Source organism: Neoarius graeffei, chromosome 28, assembly GCF_027579695.1.
Source record: "Neoarius graeffei isolate fNeoGra1 chromosome 28, fNeoGra1.pri, whole genome shotgun sequence".
NCBI lineage: Eukaryota > Metazoa > Chordata > Actinopteri > Siluriformes > Ariidae > Neoarius > Neoarius graeffei.
The window spans coordinates 46,157,784-46,184,933 of record NC_083596.1 but is presented as its reverse complement, the minus strand read 5'-3'; the positions used below and the strand labels follow the sequence as shown (position 1 = coordinate 46,184,933).

General features: G+C 42.7%; 1 protein-coding gene across 1 annotated transcript; it reads left to right on the top strand.

Annotated features, from left to right (window-relative positions):
• Positions 1-522: 522 nt before the first annotated feature.
• On the top strand, positions 523-26,244 carry hsd20b2 (hydroxysteroid (20-beta) dehydrogenase 2). Its single transcript, XM_060913433.1, has 11 exons — positions 523-694; positions 3,678-3,724; positions 9,788-9,863; positions 11,706-11,816; positions 16,989-17,056; positions 17,139-17,183; positions 17,315-17,349; positions 17,431-17,512; positions 17,603-17,668; positions 22,322-22,471; positions 25,549-26,244. The coding sequence occupies exons 1-11, from the start codon at positions 523-525 to the stop codon at positions 25,675-25,677; spliced, it is 981 nt and encodes a 326-aa protein (XP_060769416.1). The 3' UTR covers positions 25,678-26,244.
• The last annotated feature ends 906 nt before the right edge of the window (positions 26,245-27,150 follow it).

Sequence of the window (27,150 nt, the reverse complement as noted above, 5' to 3'; positions counted from 1 at the left end):
CAGGTCGTGTCACCATGGGGTGATAAAGCGGACGCACTTTCTCTTTTACCCTCAGGACATCATGTGCAGATGTTTATGTTCTTCTGTCATGCACAGATAGCCTGTATGTGCTTTGTTTGGACTTTGTGATGTAATGTGCTGCGTTTATCAGTGTTTTGCATCCGTCGGTGCATGATGTGTTTTGAATTATCAGCTCCACGTGGTGTCTGAGTCACGATACTGTAATTGTAGGCCTATTTTATGCAATGTGTGTGTGTGTTGCATGCGTTTCCAAAAAGGTTCACCTTCCAACTTTGTCTATAAAAAGATATTAAACTCATTATTATTATTATTATTATTATTATTATGATTTTGTCCTGTATTACTAAATAATGGACTGCTAAACAATGGCAGGCGCACTGGGATCAATTGTGGGCGGAGCTTGTATATATTGCGTGTAAGCCAGCGCTCGTGGCCAGTTTTAAAGGCGCGCGAGCACGCACGCAGGCGCACAGCTGATCTCTGCAGTGAGCTTGTGCTGACATGGCCGGCTCTGTGGAGTGCAGTGGGTTTGGAGCTTTCCTGTGTTTTCTAGGTGGCGTCACGGCGCTGTATTTCCTCGTGAAGTGGTCTTGGAGGGCTTGGCAAGGCTTCAAGGTGTACGTGCTGTCCAAAATCTGGCCAGAAGATCTGAGAGGGTACGGACAGTGGGCAGGTAAGGGTACTACTACACCTGGCAGGGTGCTGCTCTGACGTCATTGCTGGCTGTCTAATAAGCAGTTTGTGTTATTAATGATGCAAGGTGTGCTACTAAATATGAGAAACATCAGGTCTCATGTCTGTAATCCATCTTTCAGTATCTTCCAAACACTGCAGAAACTCAACTTCACCTGGCATGTTGGGATCATTGTGGAAGAAAATGATGGACCAAGCAGTCTTTTGTTGGTTCTGTTGGTTAGTAATGCTTTCCGGGTCTTCCAGGCGGGTTGATCGGACGCTGTAAAGCATCCTACTGGTTTGACACGAGACCTGTGACTTGTTCCAGCCATGTTTGATGGTTTTCTATTCGTGGCCTCTGATGGTGATTGTGAAACACCTGTGGTTTATCAGTAATACAACCCTGATTCCAAAAAAGTTGGGACGAAGTACAAATTGTAAATAAAAATGGGATGCGATGATGTGGAAGTTTCAAAATTCCATATTTTATTCAGAATAGAACATAGATGACTTCAAATGTTTAAACTGAGAAAATGTATCATTTTAAAGAGGGGAAATTAGGTTTTTTTGTTTTTTGTTTTGTTTTTTTTTAATTTCATGACAACACCACAGTGGTTAGCGCTGTCGCCTCACAGCAAGAAGGTCCGGGTTCAAGCCCCATGGCCGGCGAGGGCCTTTCTGTGCGGAGTTTGCATGTTGTCCGCGTGGGTTTCCTCCGGGTGCTCCGGTTTCCCCCACAGTCCAAAGACATGCAGGTTAGGTTAACTGGTGACTCTAAATTGAGCGTAGGTGTGAGTGTGAATGGTTGTCTGTGTCTATGTGTCAGCCCTGTGATGACCTGGCGACTTGTCCAGGGTGTGCCCCGCCTTTCACCCGAAGTCAGCTGGGATAGGCTCCAGCTTGCCTGCGACCCTGTAGAAGGATAAAGCGGCTAGAGATAATGAGATGAGATGAGACAACACCACATCTCAAAGGTTGGGACAAGGTCATGTTTCCCACTGTGAGACATCCCCTTTTCTCTTTACAACAGTCTGTAAACGTCTGGGGACTGAGGAGACAAGTTGCTCAAGTTTAGGGATAGGAATATTAACCCATTCTTGTCTAATGTAGGATTCTAGTTGCTCAACTGTCTTGGGTCTTTTTTTTTTTTTTTTTTGTATCTTCCGTTTTATGATGTGTGATTTCCAATACAGAAGCATGCCTGTATGTGATGCAGTGCCGTCTAAGGGCCCGAAGATCACGGGCACCCAGTATGGTTTTCCGGCCTTGACCCTTACGCACAGAGATTCTTCCAGATTCTCTGAATCTTTTGATATTATGCACTGTAGATGATGATATGTTCAAACTCTTTGCAATTTTACACTGTTGAACTCCTTTCTGATATTGCTCCACTATTTGTCGGCGCAGAATTAGGGGGATTGGTGATCCTCTTCCCATCTTTACTTCTGAGAGCCGCTGCCACTCCAAGATGCTCTTTTTATACCCAGTCATGTTAATGACCTATTGCCAATGGACCTAATGAGTTGCAATTTGGTCCTCCAGCTGTTCCTTTTTTTTTTTTTTGTACCTTTAACTTTTCCAGCCTCTTATTGCCCCTGTCCCAACTCTTGATGTGTTGCTAATGAGCCAATATTTGGCATGAGATTTTAAAAATGTCTCACTTTCAACATTTGATATGGTGTCTGTTCTATTGTGAATACAATATCAGTTTGAGACTTGTAATTTATTGCATTCCGTTTTTATTTACAATTTGTACTTTGTCCCAACTTTTTTGGAATCGGGGTTATATAAGGGAATTCTGTGGCATACACACTGGTAAGGCTGCTGTACTCCAGGCTGTCTGGAGAGGGGGGGACTTAATCTTGTGGGGAATTTGCACACATTTGAATGAATAGGGGGACAAAACCCTGCTCCCGACCCTTCGCATTCATTATCTTCCAAAAAGGACTAGTAAATATTTTTAATAATAACGTGGCACGGTGGTGTAGTGGTTAACGCTGTCGCCTCACAGCAAGAAGGTCCGGGTTCGAGCCCCGTGGCCGGCGAGGGCCTTTCTGCGCGGAGTTTGCATGTTCTCCCCGTGTCCGCGTGGGTTTCCTCCGGGTGCTCCGGTTTCCCCCACAGTCCAAAGACATGCAGGTTAGGTTAACTGGTGTGACTAAATTGACCGTAGGTGTGAATGGTTGTCTGTGTCAGCCCTGTGATGACCTGGTGACTTGTCCAGGGTGTACCCCGCCTTTCGCCGGTCGTCAGCTGGGATAGGCTCCAGCTTTCCTATGACCCTGTAGAACCGGATAAAGCGGCTACAGATAATGAGATGAATGAACACGGACACATGGTGACTATGGCGCATAAATAACGACATGCAACCAGTTTGTAGAATGTGAAGCGTCTGAAATATTTTCTGACCCATTTCAGCCTCCTGTTCGACCCTTTGTAGTAATATGTAAAGCATCCTACTGATTAAATGTCCACACAAATGGCAGAGACAATCAAGATGATTATTGAGGGTGAGATTAGAAGGAACACAGTGTTGTGCCTGCTGCCTGTGGGGGAATTTGTGAGCATAATCAAGATGCATGCATACACAACGTATGGCAAAAATATCTTAATTCTTGTGTCACAATGTATAATTCTGCTGCAGATGTACTCAAGACACATCAACAAGGACCGCTATAGGAATACAGTCGTTTTGGTCCAACATTGATGAAGCATTTCACTGAGAAAAATAAATGGGATCAATAATTCTTCTAAATTTCCAGCCAGTTTTTACAGGGAGTATCAAAGGAATTATAATAACATTGATGCACTGTTCTAAGTATGGTCATTATCAGTAGGTATCATGATGTTCTTATGATAGTATTGATCATATTATTACCCAACCCTGATACAGATGTACAACATGAAAATAACAAACTCCCCACCCCCAAAGGATTTTAGGAAATTGTCTATTAAAACTTTTTTTTTTTTTAATTCCACAGTGGTCACAGGGTCAACAGCAGGGATTGGACGAGCCTACGCTATTGAAGTTAGTGATGGGTTTTTGTTCTTTAAATCTACATTTATTCTTCAACAGAAACAGTTTCCCACTTTTCAGAAGTTCATATCACCTTTGTCTCTAATTTTTTTTTTTTTTTTTTTTAGTTTTCAGTTTCCTTGGACCAGAATAAATAGAATCTTCATGATGTGTCCTGTAGCTACAAACATGAAGTTACTGGCAGTTAAGCTGCAAATGAGAAACTAAAAAGTATAAATTACAACTGAGATTTCACTAAACAATGAAGTAAAAGTGCAAAATGCTGTCACTTTACAGGTTAATGAATAGCTATACCATATAATAAATCCATAAAAGTGTAGTGTACGGTTTTACACTTTGGTTATTGTAAATGCATTGTCTCATCATAAATTATACTGCTACAAGATTTGCTTGATGTAAACAAAATCCAGGAAATGTGTATTGATTGATATTTTAACAAAAAGTGCAGAAATTTCCTTAACGTAGCACATTTCAACCCTTTTTGTTATTCATATATCGGTATATAAAATAGACACAGCTAACTTGACATTAAACAAGATGATGATTTACCAGGAAGGCAGACAGACCTGGCAACCCTGAGGAATACCTATACTATTCTCGATTTCAGACTAAAGGTGAATGCAAAGGTGTGTTAAGTTGCATCAGCCTCGTGAACAACACGAGAAGTTTCAGTCTGATTTCTGTGAATTTTCCACCAGCTCATTAGTATGGGTGGTCAGCGTGGGATAATACTGAGCCCTAGAGAGTCCAGAAGTTGAATGACTTTTTTGCAAGTCAAATAATTTGGATTAAAACATTTATTACAGTGGGGCGGCACGGTGGTGCAGTGGTTAGCGCTGTCGCCTCACAGCAAGAAGGTCCTGGGTTCAAGCCCCGGGGCTGGCGAGGGCCTTTCTGTGTGGAGTTTGCATGTTCTCCCCGTGTCCGCGTGGGTTTCCTCCGGGTGCTCCGGTTTCCCCCACAGTCCAAAGACATGCAGGTTAGGTTAACTGGTGACTCTAAATTGACCGTAGGTGTGAATGTGAATGGTTGTCTGTGTCAGCCCTGTGATGACCTGGCGACTTGTCCAGGGTGTACCCCGCCTTTCGCCCGTAGTCAGCTGGGATAGGCCCCAGCTTGCCTGCGACCCTGTAGAAGGATAAAGCGGCTAGAGATAATGAGATGAGATTTATTACAGTCACTAAAAGAAGAAAGCAGTTACTGAATAATATGCTTGAAGCTGAAAAAACTGAACTAGTTTACAAGTTAAATTGTTGAAATGCAGGGTTTATCTTGAAAGGCAGGAAAGCAGAAAGCCTGGCCCCCAGTATGAAGACATTAGACCATCTTCGTATTGCTCTAACATCAGGTGTTTGTATATGAACTCTAGAAGTGTGGTTAAGAAGTGTAGTGAACTGCAAGCCTTGTCGATTGGACAGGACCTTGTCTTCTGTGTGGAGTCATGGTTGAAAGACTACATTCTGGACTGCGAATTACTCCCTGCTTCTGATTTCACCATCCATAGACGGGACAGGGGTGAAAGAAAAGGTGGCTTTTTTTTTTTTTTTTTTTTGGGCAGTCAGAAATAACATACTGAGTCTCTGACGCAACAACCTTGAAACCGATGCAGAAACTTTGGCATGTGAACTTCGCCCAAGTGAACGGTGTAATTTATTGGCTATTGTGTATTTTAGGCCTCCAGATTCGGATTTAAACTACCTAAAGCAGGGCTTTTCAAAGCCCTCCCCTAGAGGGCGCCAGAGTTCTTCAGGGGGGGCGCAACGTGAGGAAAAATAAACCAGAATAATGCCGCTTTTCCACTACCAACACGGCTGAGCCGTGCCGTGCTGAGTCGAGCTGAGCGGGGCTGTTGGAGTTGCATTTCGACTATAACCGCGCTGAACCGTGCTGGCTGGAAGTGGGTGGACACATTGGGTGGAGTTAGCGAAAGTGGGTGGACGTCAGGTGATGTCGTTTGGCGGCGCAAACAGTGACATCAGTGAGCTTTTAAGCGGTAGTCTCACGACCCGGAGAGTAAACAATAAACATGGAGGACATGGAGTCGTTAGTGTTGCTGGTCTTGGTGCTGTGGCTTGTTGTCACCGACAACACCAACAGATACTGGCAAGAGCATATAGATGAGGCGAGGCGCATAAGGCTTCATAATTCTCGTAATTCGTAACTCTCCTTCTTCCGGGTTTGCGGTGTTTACAGATCCCAGCGTGCTCGCGGGGCGTGTGTGGGCATGTGAGGACACTCCTCCTCACCAATCAGTGCACAGGGTGTGTCTCCTCACGCCCCCAGCCTCACTCAGCTCGGTTTGGCTTGCTTCAGCCCCACTCCAAAACCGTGCGAGTTTTGGGGGCTAAGCAGGGCTGAAGCGAGCGGAGTCGTGCTGTTTTTGGATAGTCGAAACGCGAGCTGTGTCGGGCTGAAGTGAGCTGAAAAAGGGTAGTGGAAAAGGGCCATAAGTTACTATTGCGGACATTTAGCAAACTTCAGCTAGCCTTTGCCAGAGACAAAATGGATGGATTTTTAGTACCTAAAGCTACAGTGAGTGAGGAGACAGAGTCTGGGCCAAGCAAAAAAAGAAGGAAGTATGACCACGATTATTTAAAGTTTGGATTTTCATGGACTGGATCTGAAGATGCTCCACTGCCACAGTGTGTTGTCTGCCAAGAGGTGCTAGCTAACGATGCTGTGAGATGTTTAAAATGTGTAAAACAAGATGTCTTAAAAAAAAAAAGCACAGATGTTTAAAATGTGTAAAAGAAGAAAAATGTGTACAACTTTTTTTTTTTTTTTTTTTAAATATGAATGGAACATTAAGTATAGCAGCAACAAAAATTGTAAGGGGGGGGTGCTGTTTATTTGCTCTCTGGGGGGGGCTGACTCTCCCACGCTTTGAAAACCCCTGGCCTAAAGGAACTAAAAAAAAAGCAATTTGTCTGGCTTCTAAAGCTGGTTTTGACCAGATTATTGTGATTGGTGACTTTAACCTTTCAGAGATTGATTTGGTCTACGGCAGGGGTGTCCAAACTGATCCATAAAGGGCCATGTGGCTGCAGGTTTTCATTCCAGCCATGCAGCAGCGCACCTGACTTGGCTCAATCAACTGAACTGTCTTCACACAGTCAAATACTTGCAGCCACACCCACCCTTGATTAAAGGGTGGGTGTGTCAGTTGATTGAATAAGCCAAATCAGGCGTGCTGCTACATGGCTGGAATGAAAACCTGCAGCCACACGGCCCTTTATGGATCAGTTTGGACACCCGTGGTCTACGGGAACAGCGACTACCGGAGACTGTTTGCATAATTATTTTACTAAAATGGTTAGACAATTATTTGTGGCAGTTGATTGACTTTCCAACCAGAGGAGATAATCTACTTGATTTAATTCTAACTACATTCCTGAGAAATTCCGGTATATTCATGGCTTCAATGATATTCTTTTTACTGACCATAAGTTGGTTAGCTTTGAGCTGGATTTTAAAATACCAAAAAAGCCTAAAGTTACGCGATTTGTTTACAACTTTAAGCAAGCTGATTGGACGGGCCTAAAACAAACATTATTAAATACCTTGTGGGATATGTGCTTCGTTCCAAATGACATCAATGCCTCTTCAAATTGGTGTGAGGTTTTTTTTTTTTTCCCTTAACTACTGTTAACGAGCATATTCCAAAGTGCAAAGCTCGTAATGTTAATGATCCGCCATGGATTGATAAAGAATTTCGTTTTCTATTAAGAGGCTTACAAAGGGGAAAAAATTACATAAGAATCCATCTGTGTTGGCTGAATTAAAGTACAACGAGCTCAGGTGGTCTGCTAAATCCATGCTGGCTGAGAAAAGAATATTCAGAGAAGCTAAAAGCCTCAATTTCTCAAAATCCAAAGCGTTTCTGGTCTTATGTAAAGTCCTGCACATCAGATAAACCATCTCCTGATTTTCTCAGGGACAGTTGTGCATTTATAACTGACAGTCAGGGCAAAGCGAACCTGCTAAACAAGTTTTTCCATTCTGTGTTTAGCAAAGTATCGTCTTCATCATTTTCTAGTTCCCAGACTTCGCACGCCGTTGATCGGCTTGACTCTATACAACTTGCAGTGTCTGAGGTGAACGATGTCCTAATGAGCTTGGATCCAAATAAAGCATGTGGACCTGATGGTATCCCTGGATCTCTGCTTAAGAACATTGCTAGTGAGAGCACCGTCACTGTGTAAATTATTCATGTCCTTGTCTTTGGGTTCTGTTCCCTCGGCATGGAAGCATGCGAATCTCTCACCTGTTTTTAAAAAGGGAGACCCCACCTTGGCAGAGAATTATAGACCAATATCTCTACTCTGTATTATTTCAAAAGTCTTTGAACGCTGTGTCTTTGGACATTGTTCTCCATATTTTATACCATTTCTTTATCACCTGCAGCATGGTTTCTTGCAAGGTAGATCTACTGTAACTCAGCTTCTTGAAGTCAATCATCACATCTTGGACTTACTAGCTGGGGGACAGGAGGTTGATGTTTTACATCTAGACTTATCCAAGGCATTTGATAAAGTCCCTCATTACCTCCTGTTGTCCAAGCTTAGTTGTTATGGTGTCTCTGGGTTGCTTTTAAAGTGGTTTGAAAGCTACTTGACGGACAGGCATCAACAGGTTGTTCTTGACGGCACATTTTCGGAGTGGTTGCCCGTCACTTCTGGAGTCCCTCAGGGATCCATCTTGGGTCCATTACTGTTTTTGATGCATGTTAACGATATGCCAAGGTATCTTGAGTACGGGTTGAGCCTCGCCCTCTTTGCAGATGATGGCAAGCTTTATTGCCCTATTGAATCTGCAAGTTCCGGCGTCTCTTTGCAGAGCGACTTGAACTGTTTCCATGACTGGGGTATGGATTATGGCATGCAGTTTAACATCTCTAAATGCAAGGTTTTGCACATGTCAAAGCTGAGATCACGTAAAGGGACTCCAGATAATTATCAACTAGCTGGGAAGGTATTGGAAACAGCCTTTCGATCTCTGGGTGGTTGTTTCTAATAAGCTCGCGTGGGCTACCCATATTGAGGAACTTTTGTGCTAAGGGAAACAAAGTGTTAGGTCTTGTGAAACGCATTTGTGGGCGTGATATTTACGATGTATCAACTAGGCAGTTACTGTATATGACTTTAGTTAGGCCTATATTAGAATATGCATCACCTTTGTGGTCCCCTTATACAGTTAAACATCGAAAGCTGTTGGAAAACATCCAGCGTCGTGCCACAAAGTTTATTCTAAACTATCCGGCCATAGAGTTAACATACAATGACGGGCTGTGTAAGCTAAATTTACTCCCTCTAGAATTTTGTAGGGGGATACATGACTTAGTCCTCCTATTCAAATTCAAGGTTGGGATAATAGCAAATTGTCAATTTTTTTTTTTTTTTGTCACCTGCAACCAGCCATTATAGAACTCGTAACTATGATTCTAACAACTTTTGTCCTCTTACGTCGCATAAGCAAGATTTTCACTAACTCGTATTTTCCTCGAACTATAAAATTATGGAACAGTCTCCCTAGTTATATAAAGCAGTCTACGTCAGTTCCTGAGTTTAAAAAAAACTACTTCGTAGCGATTATAATTCAAGATTGTACTCATACCAGGCACCATGACCTATATTTATTTAACTTGGATATTTTTGTTACTTTGACTTTTTTTTTTTTTTTTTTTTTTTTCTTGTTTTTAATCATCTAAATATGTTTTGTATGTTAAGGGGTTGAATGTTAATTGGGGCTTTGCCCTGTATTCTTCTCCTGCCACTCTTTCCATTTATGTATGTATTGTGGCAAACCTCAATAAAAGAAAACAAAAGTAAGATTGAGATGGTCCCAAAGGAATGAAGTAAAAATTGATATCTAGGGAAAGATGGACTTTTACTGCTTCTGAGCTTGGAAATAACGTCATCTAAGCAAAGATTAGCAAAAAGTGTGTGCAAACTTTTGATTTGGAACTGTACTTATCCTTTCAGAACCACACAGGGAAGTCCTGATGCTGTAGATGAGTCTTACGGGTTTCTTTTCTTTTTTTGGTTTGTGTGTTAGCTCGCCAGACGAGGACTGGACATTGTTCTGATCAGTCGAACACAAGAGAAGCTTCACAGAGTTGCTGAAGAGATTGGTGAGTGCTCGCAGGTTAGATGCAGGGATCAAGCCTGTTATTTGGGAATCAGCCTCATTTTGGCAGCAACATTTAAAAAAAAAAAAAAATGGAAAAACTGATTAGCCAATTCTTGGTTTTTTTTTCCCTTACACTCATTGGGGGGGAGTCATCTAACACCATTGTTTCGTTTTTTTGTCTCAAGTAAGGGTATAATGCAACTTTTATTCTATCCACATTCACTGGATATGAGCAATCACGTGCTCTGACTGGCTACTTTACTACTAGGCTATCAGCTCATATACTGTGAGTAGAGAAAAACAAAATGGCGACGCGTGTTGCTGAACCAACCAAGGACTAAATAAAAACTACTCAGAAACAAAACCCTGAAATATGGAATGAAAATATTTGATGGTACAAATGCATCTTTATTTTTCAAGAATTATTATAGCCTTTTCCACAAATTGCTCCGGTCATTTCGCCAGTTTGCTTACATTCTAAGCGAAAATGATTTTGTTGGACATCTTGAATAAAGTTTTTATTTATCGAATTAACAAATAAATGTTCTGTTTCTCAAAATCCAGTGAATGTGGATGGAATAAAAGTTTTTCCACTCAATCTCGTCGTACGTGGATTATAGCTGACTTGGAGCTATGCGCCTCGTCAACCATCAGCTCATGTACGACTCGATGTCGTGGAATAACTTGAATATATCTGTTCTGTTTAGTGCTCCGTGTGCATGGCCTAAATTGGATAGGGTTTTTTCTTTATCTTTTTTGCACTTTTAATCCCACACGGCAAGTTTTTATTTTTTTTCTCTCTCTACCTGTTAACGGTATTTTCTAAGGATTTTATTTGATCCCATTTCCCCAAAATATAAACAAACTAGGAGACTAATTCCACCATGACTCTAGCTAGGCAATTGCTATGAATGAATGAAGTAAATCTATTGCTGTAAATACATTGTTCATGTTAAAGGGCATGGTCTTTCTTCGTCTTGCAAGCTTCATATCTCACCATCTATCTGCCCACATGAAAGCAAAAACCCAGTCCATGCACACCTCCATTTATAACACATGATCTGTTCATTCTAAATAAAGTATTCAGTTTCGGTTGTATCTGTAGTTTGGAGGAACCCCTGAAGGTCCTTCACAAAAGGGTGTTGCATGTACACTACCGTTCAAAAGTTTGGGGTCACTTTGAAATGTCGTTATTTTTGAAAGAAAAGCACTGTTCTTTTCAATGCAGATCATTTTAAACTAATCAGAAATCCACTCTATACATTGCTAATGTGGTAAATGACTATTCTAGCTGCAAATGTCTGGTTTTTGGTGCAATATCTCCATAGGTGTATAGAGGCCCATTTCCAGCAACTCTCACTCCAGTGTTCTAATGGTACAATGTGTTTGCTCATTGCCTCAGAAGGCTAATGGATGATTAGAAAACCCTTGTACAATCATGTTAGCACAGCTGAAAACAGTTGAGCTCTTTAGAGAAGCTATAAAACTGACCTTCCTTTGAGCAGATTGAGTTTCTGGAGCATCACATTTGTGGGGTCGATTAAATGCTCAAAATGGCCAGAAAAATGTCTTGCCTATATATTTTCTATTCATTTTACAGCTTATGGTGGTAAATAAGTGTGACTTTTCATGGAAAACACAAAATTGTCTGGGTGACCCCAAACTTTTGAACAGTAGTGTAGAACTCCTGTGTATCCAAAGAACAATTAAGGAACCTTTTTATTTTTATACAATGTAGAAAGGGTCTTATTAAATCCTACAGTTGAAATGCATCCTAATTACCTCCATAAAGACAAATAAGTAACTTTTTTTTTTTTTTCTTTTCTGAATGTGTTTGTTTCAGAATCACGTTATCAACGGCAGACTCGAATCATTCAAGCGGACTTCACTGAGGGCCTCTGTATTTATCCAGCTATAGCAGAAAAACTCAAAGGCCTGGAGATTGGCATTCTGGGTAACATGAAAGATTATACGGAGTATGAGCCAAGAGAAACAAAAAAAAATGCAAGAAAGATTCACAGGACATTACGAGTCAAACTGGAGGTGGTATTAGTGTTACACTTTAATTAAAAAAAAAAAAAACATCTCAAGTAGAGGCTTGAACCCAGTTCTCATAATTGAACCACCAGGTAGCACTAACAATGTGACAGGAACACTGGAAAGAATTGGTGATAGGAGTGCGTGTTCGATTGCAGGGCTCAAACCCAAATCATTCCAGGCAGTTTTCACTTAAAATTGATTTTTTTTTTTTCACAATGATCTGGAGATTTATGCCCTCCTCTTGCAGGTGTTATGCAACTGGATGTTACACAAAGGCCACCCTTAAGTTGCTTATATTTATGTAACGCATCCCAAAGTGTCTTATTGCGTTTAAACAATTTTTTTTTTTTTTTATTAAAAGAACCATGTTGTATTGAGAAATGTCTACCCATTTATATTTAGTGTGAAATGTCTGCCAAACAAGGTAGTTCCTGTTTATCACTTGCATTATAGCAGCTAGAAACAGTTGTTCCCTCAACAGCCTTTTTTTTTTCTCCTCTCTTGAAGTTAGAAAAAAAAAAAAAAGGGAAAGGAAGTATTCAGGATAGATTGCTGTGGCCTAAAGGTTAGAGAAGCTGTTTTGGGACTAAAACGTTGCTGGTTTGATTCCCTGGACCAGCAGCTGAAGTACCCTTGAGCAAGGCACCGAACCCCCAACTGCTCCCCAGGCTGCTCTGGTATGTTGTCCATCGCTCTGGATAAGAGCGTCTGCTGAGTGCCGTTAATGTAATATATAACGCAAGCCATCATGCCATAACAAACTGACATACAGTGATGGGAATAACGGCGTTAGAAATTAACGGCGTTACTTTTTCTTAGTAACGAGTAATCTAATTACTTTTTACATCGTTATAACGCCGTTCCCATTACTTACAATAAAATACTATGCGTTACTTTATTAAAGCTGTTCTCATCTGGCACACGGCTCGTTCAGCCTTTCTTTACTCTGCTTTAATGTGGGGCGGGGAGATGCGAGACAACGGCATAGTAAGCCAATCAGAGTAGATTTAGACAGCATACGTAGGTAGGCTCCGCCTACTGCACTACTGCGCACACTTTTGCCGCTTTTCCACTACAAACGCGGCTGTGCCGTGCTGAGTCGAGCTGAGCAGGGCTGTTGGAGTTGCATTTCGACTACAACCGCGCTGAACCGTGCTGGCTGGAAGTGGGTGGACACATTGGGTGGAGTTAGCGAAAGTGGGTGGACGTCACGTGATGTCGTTAAGCGGCGCCAACAGTGACATCAGTGAGCTTTTAAGCGGTAGTCTCACGACCCGGAGAGTAAACAATAAACATGGAGGACATGGAGTCGTTAGTGTTGCTGGTCTTGGTGCTGTGGCTTGTCACCGACAACACCAACAGATACTGGCAAGAGCGTATAGATGAGGCGAGGTGCATAAGGCTTCAAAAATTCTCGTAATTCGTAATTATTCTTCCGGGTTTACGGTGTTTACAGATCCCAGCATGCTCGCGGGGCGTGTGTGGGGATGTGAGGACACTCCTCCTCACCAATCAGTGCACAGGGGAGTGTCTGCTCACGCCCCCAGCCTCACTCGGCTCGCTTTGGCTCGCTTCAGCCCCACTCCAAAACGGTGCGAGTTTTAGGGGCTAAGCAGGGCTGAAGCGAGCCGAGTCGTGCTGTTCTTTGGTAGTCGAAACGCGAGCCATGTCGGGCTGAAGCGAGCTGAAAAAGGGTAGTGGAAAAGGGCCATTACAATCGGAAGACACAGCGATGGCGAGCAGTCAGCCCAGCACTGCGCTTTCACATTGGAAATACAGCCATTACTTGAAATAAAAGGCAAAAATGTCTACGTGCAATGCACATTGTTGAGGAATAAAGCGTTTGTCCTCGTCAGTGGCCAGTAATTAGTAACATAATTTTAATAACTACAAAAATATATTAAATTTGATAGATGTCTTATCTCACATTGTCCCACAAAAATATAGTGTAGATAACATTACTAATTGGTTCTGTTAAGTGTCCATTTCAGTCATTAAACACATTTAACATTCACTTTTATTATGATTACACTAATTGAATTTGATTTTTTTTTTTTTGAGGGGGAACAAAATGTAACGGAATAATTACTTTCCCTAGTAATTAGTTACTTTTAAGACAAAGTAACTCCGTTACTAACTCGGTTACTTTTTGGGAAAAGTAACTAGTAACTATAACTAATTACTTTTTGAAAGTAGCGTGCCCAACACTGCTGACATACAGCTGATAATTTGTGAAGCTGCACCTACATGTTACTCCATCTAGGTGTGTAGAAGTTTTAAGTTCTGTTCTCAGTGACTAAAAAAAGTGTTTTTTCTGTTTCTTTCCATTTTAACGATTGCTCTCTATTATACTAGCAGATTTTGAAAACTCTGAAAATAGTCACGTCATGTGTCGTTACTTTTGCGTAAATCTCCAGAATGATGGATGCTTTGGAACAGTCTCTAAAAGTAGTTTGTATTGGCCATATCGTTTTTCTATACTGGCTTTGTATCAAGGCCCATTTCGTGAAGGATTTTGATTACTAGTAATATATTTAAGTTATTCCACGAAAGAGTTGTACATGAGCTGATAGCCGATGAGGCTTGTGGCACCGAGTCGGCTATAAGCCACGTATGACGAGATTGAATGGAGTAACTGCTTTATTCTATCCACATTCACTGGATTTTGAACAGCAGAGCTTTTTTTTTTTGCGCAAACTTTATAAATAAAAACTTTATACAAAACATCTGACAATCATTTCTGCTTATAATGTAAACAAACCAGCAAAATGACAGAAGCAATTTGTGAAAAATGCTGTAATAATTCTTGAAGAAAAATATTACCATCAAATAGGGCTGCACAATATATCGAAAAAGTATCGATATCGCGATATCATAGTTTGCGATACACATACCGCAAAAATTACTTAAATTTCGATAAAAGGCACATTTTTCTGTGCCGTCCAATCACATTTGAATGTCAACAAGTGCCACAGGATAACTCCGCCCCCCTATTGCAAAACAAGTAAAAGCCTTGTGGTGATGGCGGAAGGCAGGAGCAAGTGTGGTGAGACAAACTTGTGTGAGGAGGATCTCATCTCATTATCTCTAGCCGCTTTATCCTGTTCTACAGGGTCGCAGGCAAGCTGGAGCCTATCCCAGCTGACTACGGGCGAAAGGCGGGGTACACCCTGGACAAGTCAGCAGGTCATCACAGGGCTGACACATAGACACAGACAACCATTCACACTCACATTCACACCTACGGTCAATTTAGAGTCACCAGTTAACCTAACCTGCATGTCTTTGGACTGTGGGGGAAACCGGAGCACCCGGAGGAAACCCACGCGGACACGGGGAGAACATGCAAACTCCGCACAGAAAGGCCCTCGCCGGCCACGGGGCTCGAACCCAGGACCACCTTGCTGTGAGGCGACAGTGCTAACCACTACACCACCGTGCCGCCGAGGAGGAACTGGTTTCCAAAAAAAAAAATGCACGTCTGCTATTTGGAAGTACTTTGGATTCAGGAGGGGTGATGTACTGCAAACTCAGGTACTTTGCAAGACATGTACCTGTAAAACAGTGGTGGGGCGGCTCACTGGGACAAACACTGCTGTACAGCAGCATAAAAACATAAAACTGCTCTCTCTCTCTCTCTCACTCACACACACACACACACACACACACGCGCACTACCTCTCTCTCTCTCTCTCTCACACACACGCACGCACTACCGCTCTCTCACTCACACACACACCACTGCTCTCTCACCCGCATGTGTTATTAACAGATTGTGTGAGTTTATGGTGAATCTGTGTTGCTCACCTTCATCTCCCGGGAGCCGCTGAAATTGCCATTTTGAATGCTTTATGTTAATGTAATGTAGTTTTCAGTTTTTTGTTTACTTCAACTTAAGATATTTTCTGCTGCGCTCACAAAAATTAAGATTTAAAGATGATTGATGGACACCATTGCAGGTGTAGCCATGTTTTTCCAATAAAAAATAATGTTGGAATGGAAGCGATGCGGGCGGCACGGTGGTGTAGTGGTTAGCGCTGTCGCCTCACAGCAAGAAGGTCCGGGTTCGAGCCCCGTGGCCGGCGAGGGCCTTTCTGTGCGGAGTTTGCATGTTCTCCCCGTGTCCGCGTGGGTTTCCTCCGGGTGCTCCGGTTTCCCCCACAGTCCAAAGACATGCAGGTTAGGTTAACTGGTGACTCTAAATTGAGCGTAGGTGTGAATGTGAGTGTGAATGGTTGTCTGTGTCTATGTGTCAGCCCTGTGATGACCTGGCGACTTGTCCAGGGTGTACCCCGCCTTTCGCCCGTAGTCAGCTGGGATAGGCTCCAGCTTGCCTGCAACCCTGTAGAACAGGATAAAGCGGCTACAGATAATGAGATGAGATGGAAGCGATGCATTGTGGTGTTTTTTTTTTTTGTTTGTTTGTTTTTTTGTTTTTTAAATGCTAGATACAGGGCAGAACGTCGAGTAGAGGTAAGAAAAACATTATATATTTAATTATCGTGATGCATATCGATATCGAGATATTCAGTCATGTTATCGAATATCGCATTTTTGATATCGTGCAGCCCTACCATCAAATACTTTTATTCCATATTTTGTTGCTTTTTTTTCGGGGGGGGGTTCAAGTAGAGTTTTTATTTCGTCCTTGATTGGTTCAGCAACGTGCGCCACCATTTTGTTTTCTCTACTCACGGTATATAAGCTGATATCCTAGTAGCAGAGTAGCCAATCAGAGCATGCGATTGGTCATATCCAGCAAATGTGGATAAAATAATGAGGGGTGTAAAGCTTTTTTTTTTTTCCCTCCTTTTTCCACATAGAAAAAGTTACACGATGGTGTTCTAAGTTGCACAAGTAAAAAAAAAAAAAAAAACGTGCTCAGCATTTCTAAAAATCATCCAGGTTAATAGGAAAAGAACCTGTAGGAACATGTTCTTCCTGTATAGTTATGCAACGATCCTATTACACACCACCTTGGGGGGGGGTGTAAAAGAATAAGAGCTCAGCAAAGATCAGGAATACATTGAAATAAGTTGACTTGTGCACCTTTTTGCATGCATCCATTCTCTCTTTCTCTCTGTAGTGAATAATGTGGGAATGACTTTTTCTGGAACCTTGGTGAAGTTCTTAGATGTTCCTGACTCTGAAAAGGTAGTGCGACATTGGCAGTGAAACAAACATATTGGTGGATATGTTCATCATGATATTGAATCCTGTTTAAACTCCTTTCCAGAAAATCACTGACGTGATCAACTGTAACGTCCTGTCCGTCACACAGGTACGCACCGGTCTGTGTACATCCACAACCACCTGTTCATTGCTCTCTGAATGTAGCACATGTCGTGCCAAGAATACAATGAGCTCATCATGTAGATGGTGATGATCCTGACGGTTGTGTTGTAATTTTAGATGAGCAGACTGATTTTACCACAGATGGTCGAAAGGTACATACAGACCTTTTTGTCTTGATGATCTCGATCTGTGTGAATGCAGATCTCCTGGTACTAATGCATGTATCTCTGTAGGAGTAAAGGGCTTGTCATCAACATTTCATCAGAAGCTGGTAGTCAGCCTCAGCCCATGCTTGCCCTGTACTCGGCTACGAAGGTAACATGAACGCAGGCATTCGGCAAATACAGGGAAAAAAAAAAACAAAAACACGTGCACTAAATAACGTGATGTTTCTCTCTCTGCCAGGCATTTGTGACGTATTTCTCTCGCAGTCTTCATGCAGAATACGAGCCACAAGGAATCACAGTTCAGGTATCTTTACACACGGCAAAGGATTGCTGCTTTAGAGGAACATGTATCTTTTCAGCAAAATGAGCGAATATCTCCATCTCGCATGTCATTGATCATAGAAAGGCATTCGGTGTAATGGCTGAAATCTATCTCGCCTAAAACCTTTCCCATAAATGCCTTAAAGGGGAACAGAGGGCAATATATAGAGTAAATATAACAAAACACACATTAACGAACCTTATTCAAGACTTACAAAAGTTTTTTTTTTTTTTTTTTTTTTTTTTTTTTTTTGTTCTAAGGTTGGAAAGTTAGTGTTTTGAAAGTAGCTCAAGCAAACCATTTCCGCAGTTTGAACAGCCCGCCATGATATTAATTTTATCCAATCAGAATGCACATTCATTTTCTCTGCGTAACACTCATGACATATGTATGTGCCCAGTTGTGTTGGCTCATTGAGGTTGGGAATAGCACGTGTGAATCGGAAAGTAGGATGAATTGTAAGTGATCGGCTACACGATGCCACAGTATGTTGCTTTCGGGTGTAATAACAGGACCGATGGAAAGCATAACGATCCTCCAGACGTGTCTTTTGCGGGATCTCTTCGTATGATTCGACAGAGCGGTCGCTTTCACTTGATGCGCCCGACGCCATGATTACACACTTCTCTCCTAGTGCAGTGGGTAGGGCTGACGTCACGGTCTTTTAAAAATGGCAACTTTTGTGCCATTTTTAGCATACCGACTATTATATTTACAATTACCGAGATATTTCGTTGTTTTCTAGTATATAAATTTGATAGAATACTTAAGAATATGTTACTTTGTCACATCAGCAACTGTATATTATATTTGGTACCCCTTTAAAGAGCAACTACAAAATTTATAATATGTAGATTAAATTTTTTTTTTTTTTTTAATTTGAACTAGTATATTCTGACTTGGGCGTATACTTATTAAAGATTAAATATGTCAATTTATTGTCTTATTTTGATCATTTCTGATTTGAAACAAAAGTAATAATCTGTCAGATTATTCTAAACTCTATATACAATCCAATCGTGTTGATTTATTATACATACAGGACACCTTTTCGATGGAATAAAAGCATGTTCTATTCCCTTCTAGCGGGTTTTATTCATTTGGTTTGATAGCATGCAATATTGTTAGCATATCGCTTATCCTACGTGTATTACGTTGCACTACCCAATGGAAAATGAGCGTTGAATGTGGTTTACGATATTGCATGGACGTCAAGACATCGGAGACGTAAAACTTCTGCCCTAGCGAGCGACTGGGACAATGTGTAAACAAACATGGCCGCCAGGTTTGCTTCCTTAAATACAGAAGATTTTGAAAGAATTTTGAGAGACTCATTGAACACCTGAAAGGAACATGTATTATTATAATAATTATTATTGGCTTTTTTTTTTTCATGGTCTATCAAATGTATTCCATTCAGCTACTTGTCTTCAACTCATTCAATATCATGCTAGCTGAATGGAATATATCTGATATACCACGAAAAAAAGCAAGCCAATATTATTTTAAAAATAGCCCATTTTAAATAGTTTAGGGATGTGAAGTCACTTTCTGTGCATGTGGGGTTTAAAATGAGCACTTATTAATGCGATACTGGTTCTAATGCTTGAATGATCCTTTGATCTACTTTTCAGCACTCTATCAACTCAAATTTCAACACGTGCAGAGCGAAAATAAATAGACACAACACAGGCTGTGTTCCAGAACAACGACGGAGCTGTGGAAATGACTAGTACAAACCTAATATACATTTACCATCTGCTTTAATAGGAACACCTAGACACCTGCTCAGTTATACAGTATCCAATCAACCAATCACATGGCAGCAGCTCAGTGTGTAAAATCAGGCAAATATACGTAGCTTACGTCAGTTAATGGCATTCACATCAAGCATCAGAACTTGCTGCATTGCCGTGCTTGTACATGATTGTGATGGATAACTGCACGAATGTACTGGTGTACAGGTTTTCCTATTAAAGTGGACTTTGAGTTGAGCTTTTACAGCACGTTTCCCAGCAGCTGGTGATGCAGGTGGTGTTTGAACATGGGTGTGATGAGGGGGGGAGCAAGATTAAGGATTTATGGAATTAAAAAAAAAAAAAAAATTGCAAAAGCAGCAGAGCTAGAATTGCATTTACAAAGTCAAGTCAACTTTATTGTCAAATATGCTATACATGCTCGACATACAGCACAGATGAAATTTCAGTCCTCTCTGACCCACGGTGCAAACAGGCAATGCAATAAATAAAAATAGAATAATTGAAAAAAAACAATATAAACACTAGATAAGAACAAGACAGACTAAACACTCAGACAATATACAGTATAAACACTAGATATGAACTAGACGTAGACTAAACACTCTCTCATATTAGTGCTGTCAAGCGATTAAAATATTTAATCGCGATTAATGTCGCGACTGGCACGGTGGTGTAGTGGTTAGCGCTGTCGCCTCACAGCAAGAAGGTCCTGGGTTCGAGCCCCGGGGCCGGCGAGGGCCTTTCTGTGTGGAGTTTGCATGTTCTCCCCGTGTCCGCGTGGGTTTCCTCCGGGTGCTCCGGTTTCCCCCACAGTCCAAAGACATGCAGGTTAGGTTAACTGGTGACTCTAAATTGACCGTAGGTGTGAATGGTTGTCTGTGTCTATGTGTCAGCCCTGTGATGACCTGGCGACTTGTCCAGGGTGTACCCCGCCTTTCGCCCGTAGTCAGCTGGGATAGGCTCCAGCTTGCCTGCGACCCTGTAGAAGGATAAAGCGGCTAGAGATAATGAATGAATGAGGATGAATGAATAATGTCGCGACTGTCATAGTTAACTCGCGATTAATCGCAATTTAATCGCACATTTTTGTCACATGAAAAACCATGTAATTCTCTTATCAGCATAAAAGTGAATGGGCTTGCTCACCGTTCGAACTACGGGGGTACTCGGGGGATCCGAGATCCCCTGAAACAGACGTGAGATCCCTTGAAAACATGATTTGGGAAATGTTGGGGGGGGTCTCTAAAATATTGGCAAAATGATGTTTATTGACATAGAAATCGTGTGTAACGGGAAGCATTTACATATCCGAAGTGAGCGCGCGATGGAGAGCCGCGCTCTGAGACGTGGTTTTTTTTTGTTTGTTTGTTTGTTTTTTTATTGCAGAGCATAACACGTCTTGTCACAGCCACTGCAAAGTGGGGCTGGAGCCGCCGATGGGAAAACGATCGGAGCACCGTGGCTCTTCGGGGGAGGGCAGAGGACTCTGGCTGTGCGGGGCGTGGCATCATGTCAGAGCATTAATCTCGCGATAAAAAATTATCGCCGTTAAAATTGAGTCAAGTTAACACGTTAATAATGCGACATTTTTGACAGCACTTATTTATTGATATATGCATGCATATATGCTGTCAAAATGTCACGTTATTAACGCGTTAACTTGACTCAATTTTAACGGCGATAATTTTTTTTTATCGCGAGATTAACGCTCTGTGACATGATGCCACGCCCCGCACAGCCAGAGTCCTCTGCCCTCCCCCGAAGAGCCACGGTGCTCGGCTTAAGTTTCGTTTTCCCATCGGCGGCTCCAGCCCCACTTTGCAGTGGCTGTGACAAGACGTGTTATGCTCTGCAATAAAAAAAAAAATTGGTACAACCAGTGTTCGAACTATGCCGATATTTTCGGGGGGGGTCCCTTATTTTCCCTTGGGGGGGGAGGGGGTGCTTGCGCTTGTCTCAGAGCGCGGCTCTCCATCACGCGCTCACTTCGGATATGCAAATGCTTCCCGTTACACACGATTGCTATGTCAATAAACATCATTTTGCCAATATTTTAGAGACCCCCCCCCCCCCCCCCCCCCCCAACATTTCCCAAATCATGTTTTCAAGGGATCTCGTGTCTGTTTCAGGGGATCTTGGATCCCCCGTGTACCCCCCATAGTTCGAACGGTGAGCAAGCCCATTCACTTTATGCTAAGAGAATTACAATGGTTTTTCATGTGACAAAAATGTGCGATTAATCGCGAGTTAACTATGACAGTCACGACATTAATCGCGATTAAATATTTTGACAGCACATTTTTATTTATATATATATATATATATATAAAAAATAACCAAACAGTCAAGGGCACTTGAGGTATAGCAGGTAAACATGAAACAAGCAGTATAAACAAACTAGCAGCTGTTAAGATGAGGTAGTGCGGAATAGTGCAAATGAGCAAGGTAAAGTGAGATGTGCAGTCCCTGAGTCCAGTGTATTAATGAACGATGAGGTGTGTTGGGGGGGGCTGTGAGAATGGCAGGGGTGTGTGCGAGCAGAATCTGTGGCAGGGGGCAGAGGAGGGGCAGAACAGGGAGGGAGTTGAGCCTCCTGACCGCCTGGTGAAAGAAACCTGTTCTTGAGCCTGCTGGTTTTGGCCCGGAGACTCCGCAGTCTCCTCCCCGACGGCAGCAGGCTGAAGAGGCTGTGAGATGGATGGGTGGGGTCACCTGCAATCCTGATGGCTTTTTTAAAATCATTCTCCAAATCCAGAACATTTGGAGCGCATGCATGTGTTCACTGCTTCAGATGGGTTAAATACAGAGGATGAATTTCACTATGCTTGTGACAAATAAAGGCTTCACTCTAACTAGTGTCTCTCTTTCCTGTTAGTGCTTGACTCCGCTCATCGTGTCCACGAATATGACGTACAACATTGAGGTGAATCTTCTGGTGAAAAGCGCAGCGTCATTTGCAAGAGATGCTCTCGACACTGTGGGTTACAGCTCCTTCACTAGTGGCTGTATTACGCACGCCCTGCAGGTACACACACTGTACAGTACGTGAAGTCTACAGTGACCGAACACATACAGCCAGCCTTTTTCTTCTGAATACAAATCTCAACATACAATGCAACAGACACCCATAATTAATATAACACACGCACGCACAGTATTATATGCCACATTTAAAACACAGCTAAACCTGTTTGGCCCTGGATGTTTGGGTTTTTAATGTTGCACGGGACCTATTAGCTTACAGCCTCTAGTTTCGCATTGTCCCATCTTTTAACAAAAGGACACTTCAGAGCAAACAGATTAAATCACTTTCTTCCTCAGCACTTAGTTTGGGGTCACTGCAGCTTCAGACTTGTGTCAAAGGTTTGGCAAACTGTTTGAAGCCAAAACTATACATTTTGAAGTCTCATCTCATTATCTGTAGCCACTTTATCCTGTTCTACAGGGTCGCAGGCGAGCTGGAGCCTATCCCAGCTGACTACGGGCGAAAGGCACCCTGGACAAGTCGCCAGGTCATCACAGGGCTGACACATAGACACAGACAACCATTCACACTCACATTCACACCTACGGTCAATTTAGAGTCACCAGTTAACCTAACCTGCATGTCTTTGGACTGTGGGGGAAACCGGAGCACCCGGAGTAAACCCACGTGGACACGCGGAGAACATGCAAACTCCGCACAGAAAGGCCCTCGCCGGCCACGGGGCTCGAACCCGGACCTTCTTGCTGTGAGGTGACAGCGCTAACCACTACACTACCGTGCCGCCCCACATTTTGAAGTGATTTGGATAAGTTATGAAATATAGCCACAAGTGGCGATGAAGGGTCCAAGCACTTCCAGTATACCAAATCTGGCATGAATCCAACAAACTGCCTCGGAGGAGAATGTCAAAATGCACAAACAAAAATAACCACTTCATGTTTGGTATGGTTAATACAATGTGCATTAGTTTTTGTCCTTGGGCACCCCACACACCTACCGAATTTGACACAAATGGGTGAAGCTATATACGGGGCAAAAGTCTCAAATGACGTGTGGGGGTGCTATGGCGTCCCCGGACACACCTAGCCTGGGAAATCCCATGCTGCTTTGCACAATCGTTCCGATCTGAAAAGACAGCATGGAAACTATGGTCTAAAGGCTCGCCTGAGTTAGGGAGCCAATCAGAGAGTGGGGAGAGGTGGAAAGACGGTGACGCATACTACTCGACAAACGGAAGCTTGTAGTTTATTTGGGACTGTTTACGGATTACATTTAACATGGCGGCGAGCGATACGAACCAAACTTTCGATCAAGCTTTGTCTTGCACAAACGGCAGTAATCGTTCGGTGCCATTGTTTTCCTATTTTTGTTTTGCCTTCTCTTTCCTTCTCCTCTTCGTCGCTCTAACTACGTCACCGGGTACAACTGTCATGATTGGCCATGGGCTACGTATACGCCAAATGATAGACATTCGCAACATCCAATAAACGGCTGTTGACAATCGTAAACCACACCTCCCCTACGAGAAATTCAATAGGCGGATTCCAGACCATATTTCACTTGTGATATGGTCTGGTGTTAACCAGACTAGGACACACCTGGGGCCGAGCCTGTATTGCTGACTAGCAGTGGCCAGGACTGATGTGTGTACCAATTTTCATCAAGGGAACCGCCTCAAAAATGGCCGTCTTGAATAATAATAATAAGGGCACAGTGGTGTAGTGGTTAGCACTGCTGCTTCACAGCAAGAAGGTTCTGGGTTTGAGCCCAGTGGCTGACGAGGGCCTTTCTGTGTGGAGTTTACATGTTCTCTCCGTGTCCGCGTGGGTTTCCTCCAGGTGCTCCGGTTTCCCCCACAGTCCAAAGACATGCAGTTAGGATAATTGGTGGCTCTAAATTGACCGTAGGTGTAAATGGTTGTTTCTCTGTGTTAGCCCTGCGATGATCTGGCGACTTGTCCAGGGTGAACCCCGCCTCTCACTCAGTCAGATGGGATAGGCTCCAGCTTGCCTGCGACCCTACACAGGATAAGCGGCTACAGATGATGGATGGATAAGAATAAATTAAATAATAAGAATCCTTAGGAAAACAATTGGGCCTTGCAGTACCCTCTGGTGGACACCGAAGGCCACACACCTCCAGTGCTCAGGCCCTAAAAAGCTCCAATTTCATTTGTGAGCAGTTTCTGCTATGTTAAATTTGTAGCTATAAGCCTCCCTTATTTTATAGATATATTTCGACAGCTAGAATTACTACCTCAAGGCTCCAGGATCCCCCATTTGATCCTGATTTTGGGTGACTGCAGAGTTTTGTATTTTTTTTTTTTTTTTTTTTTTTCCATGTCTGCATGGGTTTCTCATCTCATCTCAAGCCGCTTTATCCTTCTACAGGGTCGCAGGCAAGCTGGAGCCTATCCCAGCTGACTACGGGCGAAAGGCGGGGTACACCCTGGACAAGTCGCCAGGTCATCACAGGGCTGACACATAGACACAGACAACCATTCACGCTCACATTCACACCTACGGTCAATTTAGAGTCACCAGTTAACCTAACCTGCATGTCTTTGGACTGTGGGGGAAACCGGAGCACCCGGAGGAAACCCACGCAGACACGGGGAGAACATGCAAACTCCACACAGAAAGGCCCTCGCCGGCCCCGGGGCTCGAACCCAGGACCTTCTTGCTGTGAGGTGACAGCGCTAACCACTACACCACCGTGCTGCCCCTGCATGGGTTTCTGATTCCCAAAAACATGCCAGTAGGTGGACTGCTATCCTAAATTGCCCTTTGGTATGAAAGGGTGCGTGTGTGCGCACGGTACCCTGCAATGTACTGGCTTTCAATCCAGGGTGTACGCCTGACTCATGCCCAGTGTTCCTGGGCCAGGCTGCAGTTCCACCAACCCTGACCTAGATAAAGTGCTGACTGAAGATGAAGGCACAGTAATGAATTAATCTTGTTGCTGCAGTATTTTATATTTAAAAAACGGACACTAAACTGGGCTTGGTACTTGAACCACATTTGGGGTTAAATAAAATTTAAATTTCATTTTTGGCCAAACTGTTCCTATAACCATTCCCTTACGTACCCTTTTTGTCTTCTGATCCCTCGGTCCAGCATGTCGCTCTGACGATGATCTTACCGGGTTGGCTCCGACTGTCTCCATTTTGGGTGTGCTGTGTTGAGGAGAAGTTTGCACGAAGAATGAGAAACAAAATGGCACAGTTGCAGAAGAAACAGGAATGAAGAAAACCCCCAAATAAAACCGAGGCCCACACCAGGAGAGTCACACATGACCACACAAAGACTGATGTGACTAATTGCACTTCTGGATATGTATCTACACACCAAACCAAACTGTGCTTTAATCAGGTTCGATTAAATGTTCAAACACTTACAGATCTCCACTAAAGATGAAATGTAGTTGATCAGCCAAGATGTTTTTGGTATCAAAGTTTTTCAGGACTTTTTTTTTTTAATTGCGTATGTACAGGTGACCATGCAGGTGACAGCTGTTCTTAAAAAGTGGGAACCGGATTCTAATGTGTGGCTACAACTTTGTAATGTCAGGGACTGAGATAACCAAGCATGGTCATGGTTGAATGACTGTTGTGCAAACAAAATGGAGGTTTGCCTTCATCAATGATTTATGCTCTTCTGTAAACAAACTCTCTAGTGGGTGGTAAAAGAATATATATCCTACGGACTTGTGTTTTTCATACGAGCTCCACCTGGGACCTGGAGAATTGAAACCATGACAAATCTGTCACTTGTGAGGAAACCGATTAATTTTTTTTGGTAAATTTGGGGACTTTGTGAATGTCTATATAATAATAAAGAATCTCACATGTTGGCTTGAGGATATGAAGTTTATCATCTTGTGTTGAAAAACTTTTTTTTTTTTTTTAAATATGAAGATCACGGATCTGAGTGACAAATAATATTGGCTGGCTTATTTTTGTGGCATATCAGATGTATTCCATTCAGCTAGCATAATACTGGATGACCTAGCTGAATGTAATATTTAATACCATGAAAAAAAAGCTTATTATACATACTCTTCTTAGCAGCAAAGGCCAATGCTAGCTTACCCGCAAATTGACACTGTCAGTGCAGCAGTGATGTCACCTTCTAGCTGGTGTAGCATTCATCAGTAGTGTTAATGAAGGCTAATAAAACGGTCAAGCCAATGCTCTCGAGAGCAAGTAGCACAGGCTAACGACTGAAACTAAGATTTCTGTTTCCAGACTCTTCTTCCACGCTGCATGCTCTCTCTGGTATTTTTCACCCATAGTTATTCATTTCCCTGTGTAATTTACTTGGTTACTTTTTAAAATCAACAACTACGCGCAATCTGGCAGCCAAAATTCCCGCAATTTTCCATATTTAATGAAGCAAACCTGGCAGCCATGTTTGTTTACAAATTGTCATAGGCGCTTGCTAGCGTGGAAGTCTTACATCTCCGTGTCTCTCTTCCAGTTTTTCTCTTGTAAATATGTGTGAAGGGTATCGAATGGGGCAGCACGGTGGTGTAGTGGTTAGCGCTGTCGCCTCACAGCAAGAAGGTCCGGGTTCGAGCCCCGTGGCCGGCGAGGGCCTTTCTGTGCGGAGGTTGCATGTTCTCCCCGTGTCCGCGTGGGTTTCCTCCACAGTCCAAAGACATGCAGGTTAGGCTAATCGGTGACTCTAAATTGACCGTAGGTGTGAATGGTTGGTTGT

Bases quoted from the DNA above. Each gene is read 5' to 3' on its own strand.
- hsd20b2 (XM_060913433.1), top strand. From the start codon at position 523: ATGGCCGGCTCTGTGGAGTGCAGTGGGTTTGGAGCTTTCCTGTGTTTT. The intron at 3,725-9,787 runs GTTAGTGATGGG...TTTGTGTGTTAG, and splicing joins GACGAGCCTACGCTATTGAA to CTCGCCAGACGAGGACTGGA. The intron at 22,472-25,548 runs GTACACACACTG...CCCTCGGTCCAG, and splicing joins GTATTACGCACGCCCTGCAG to CATGTCGCTCTGACGATGAT.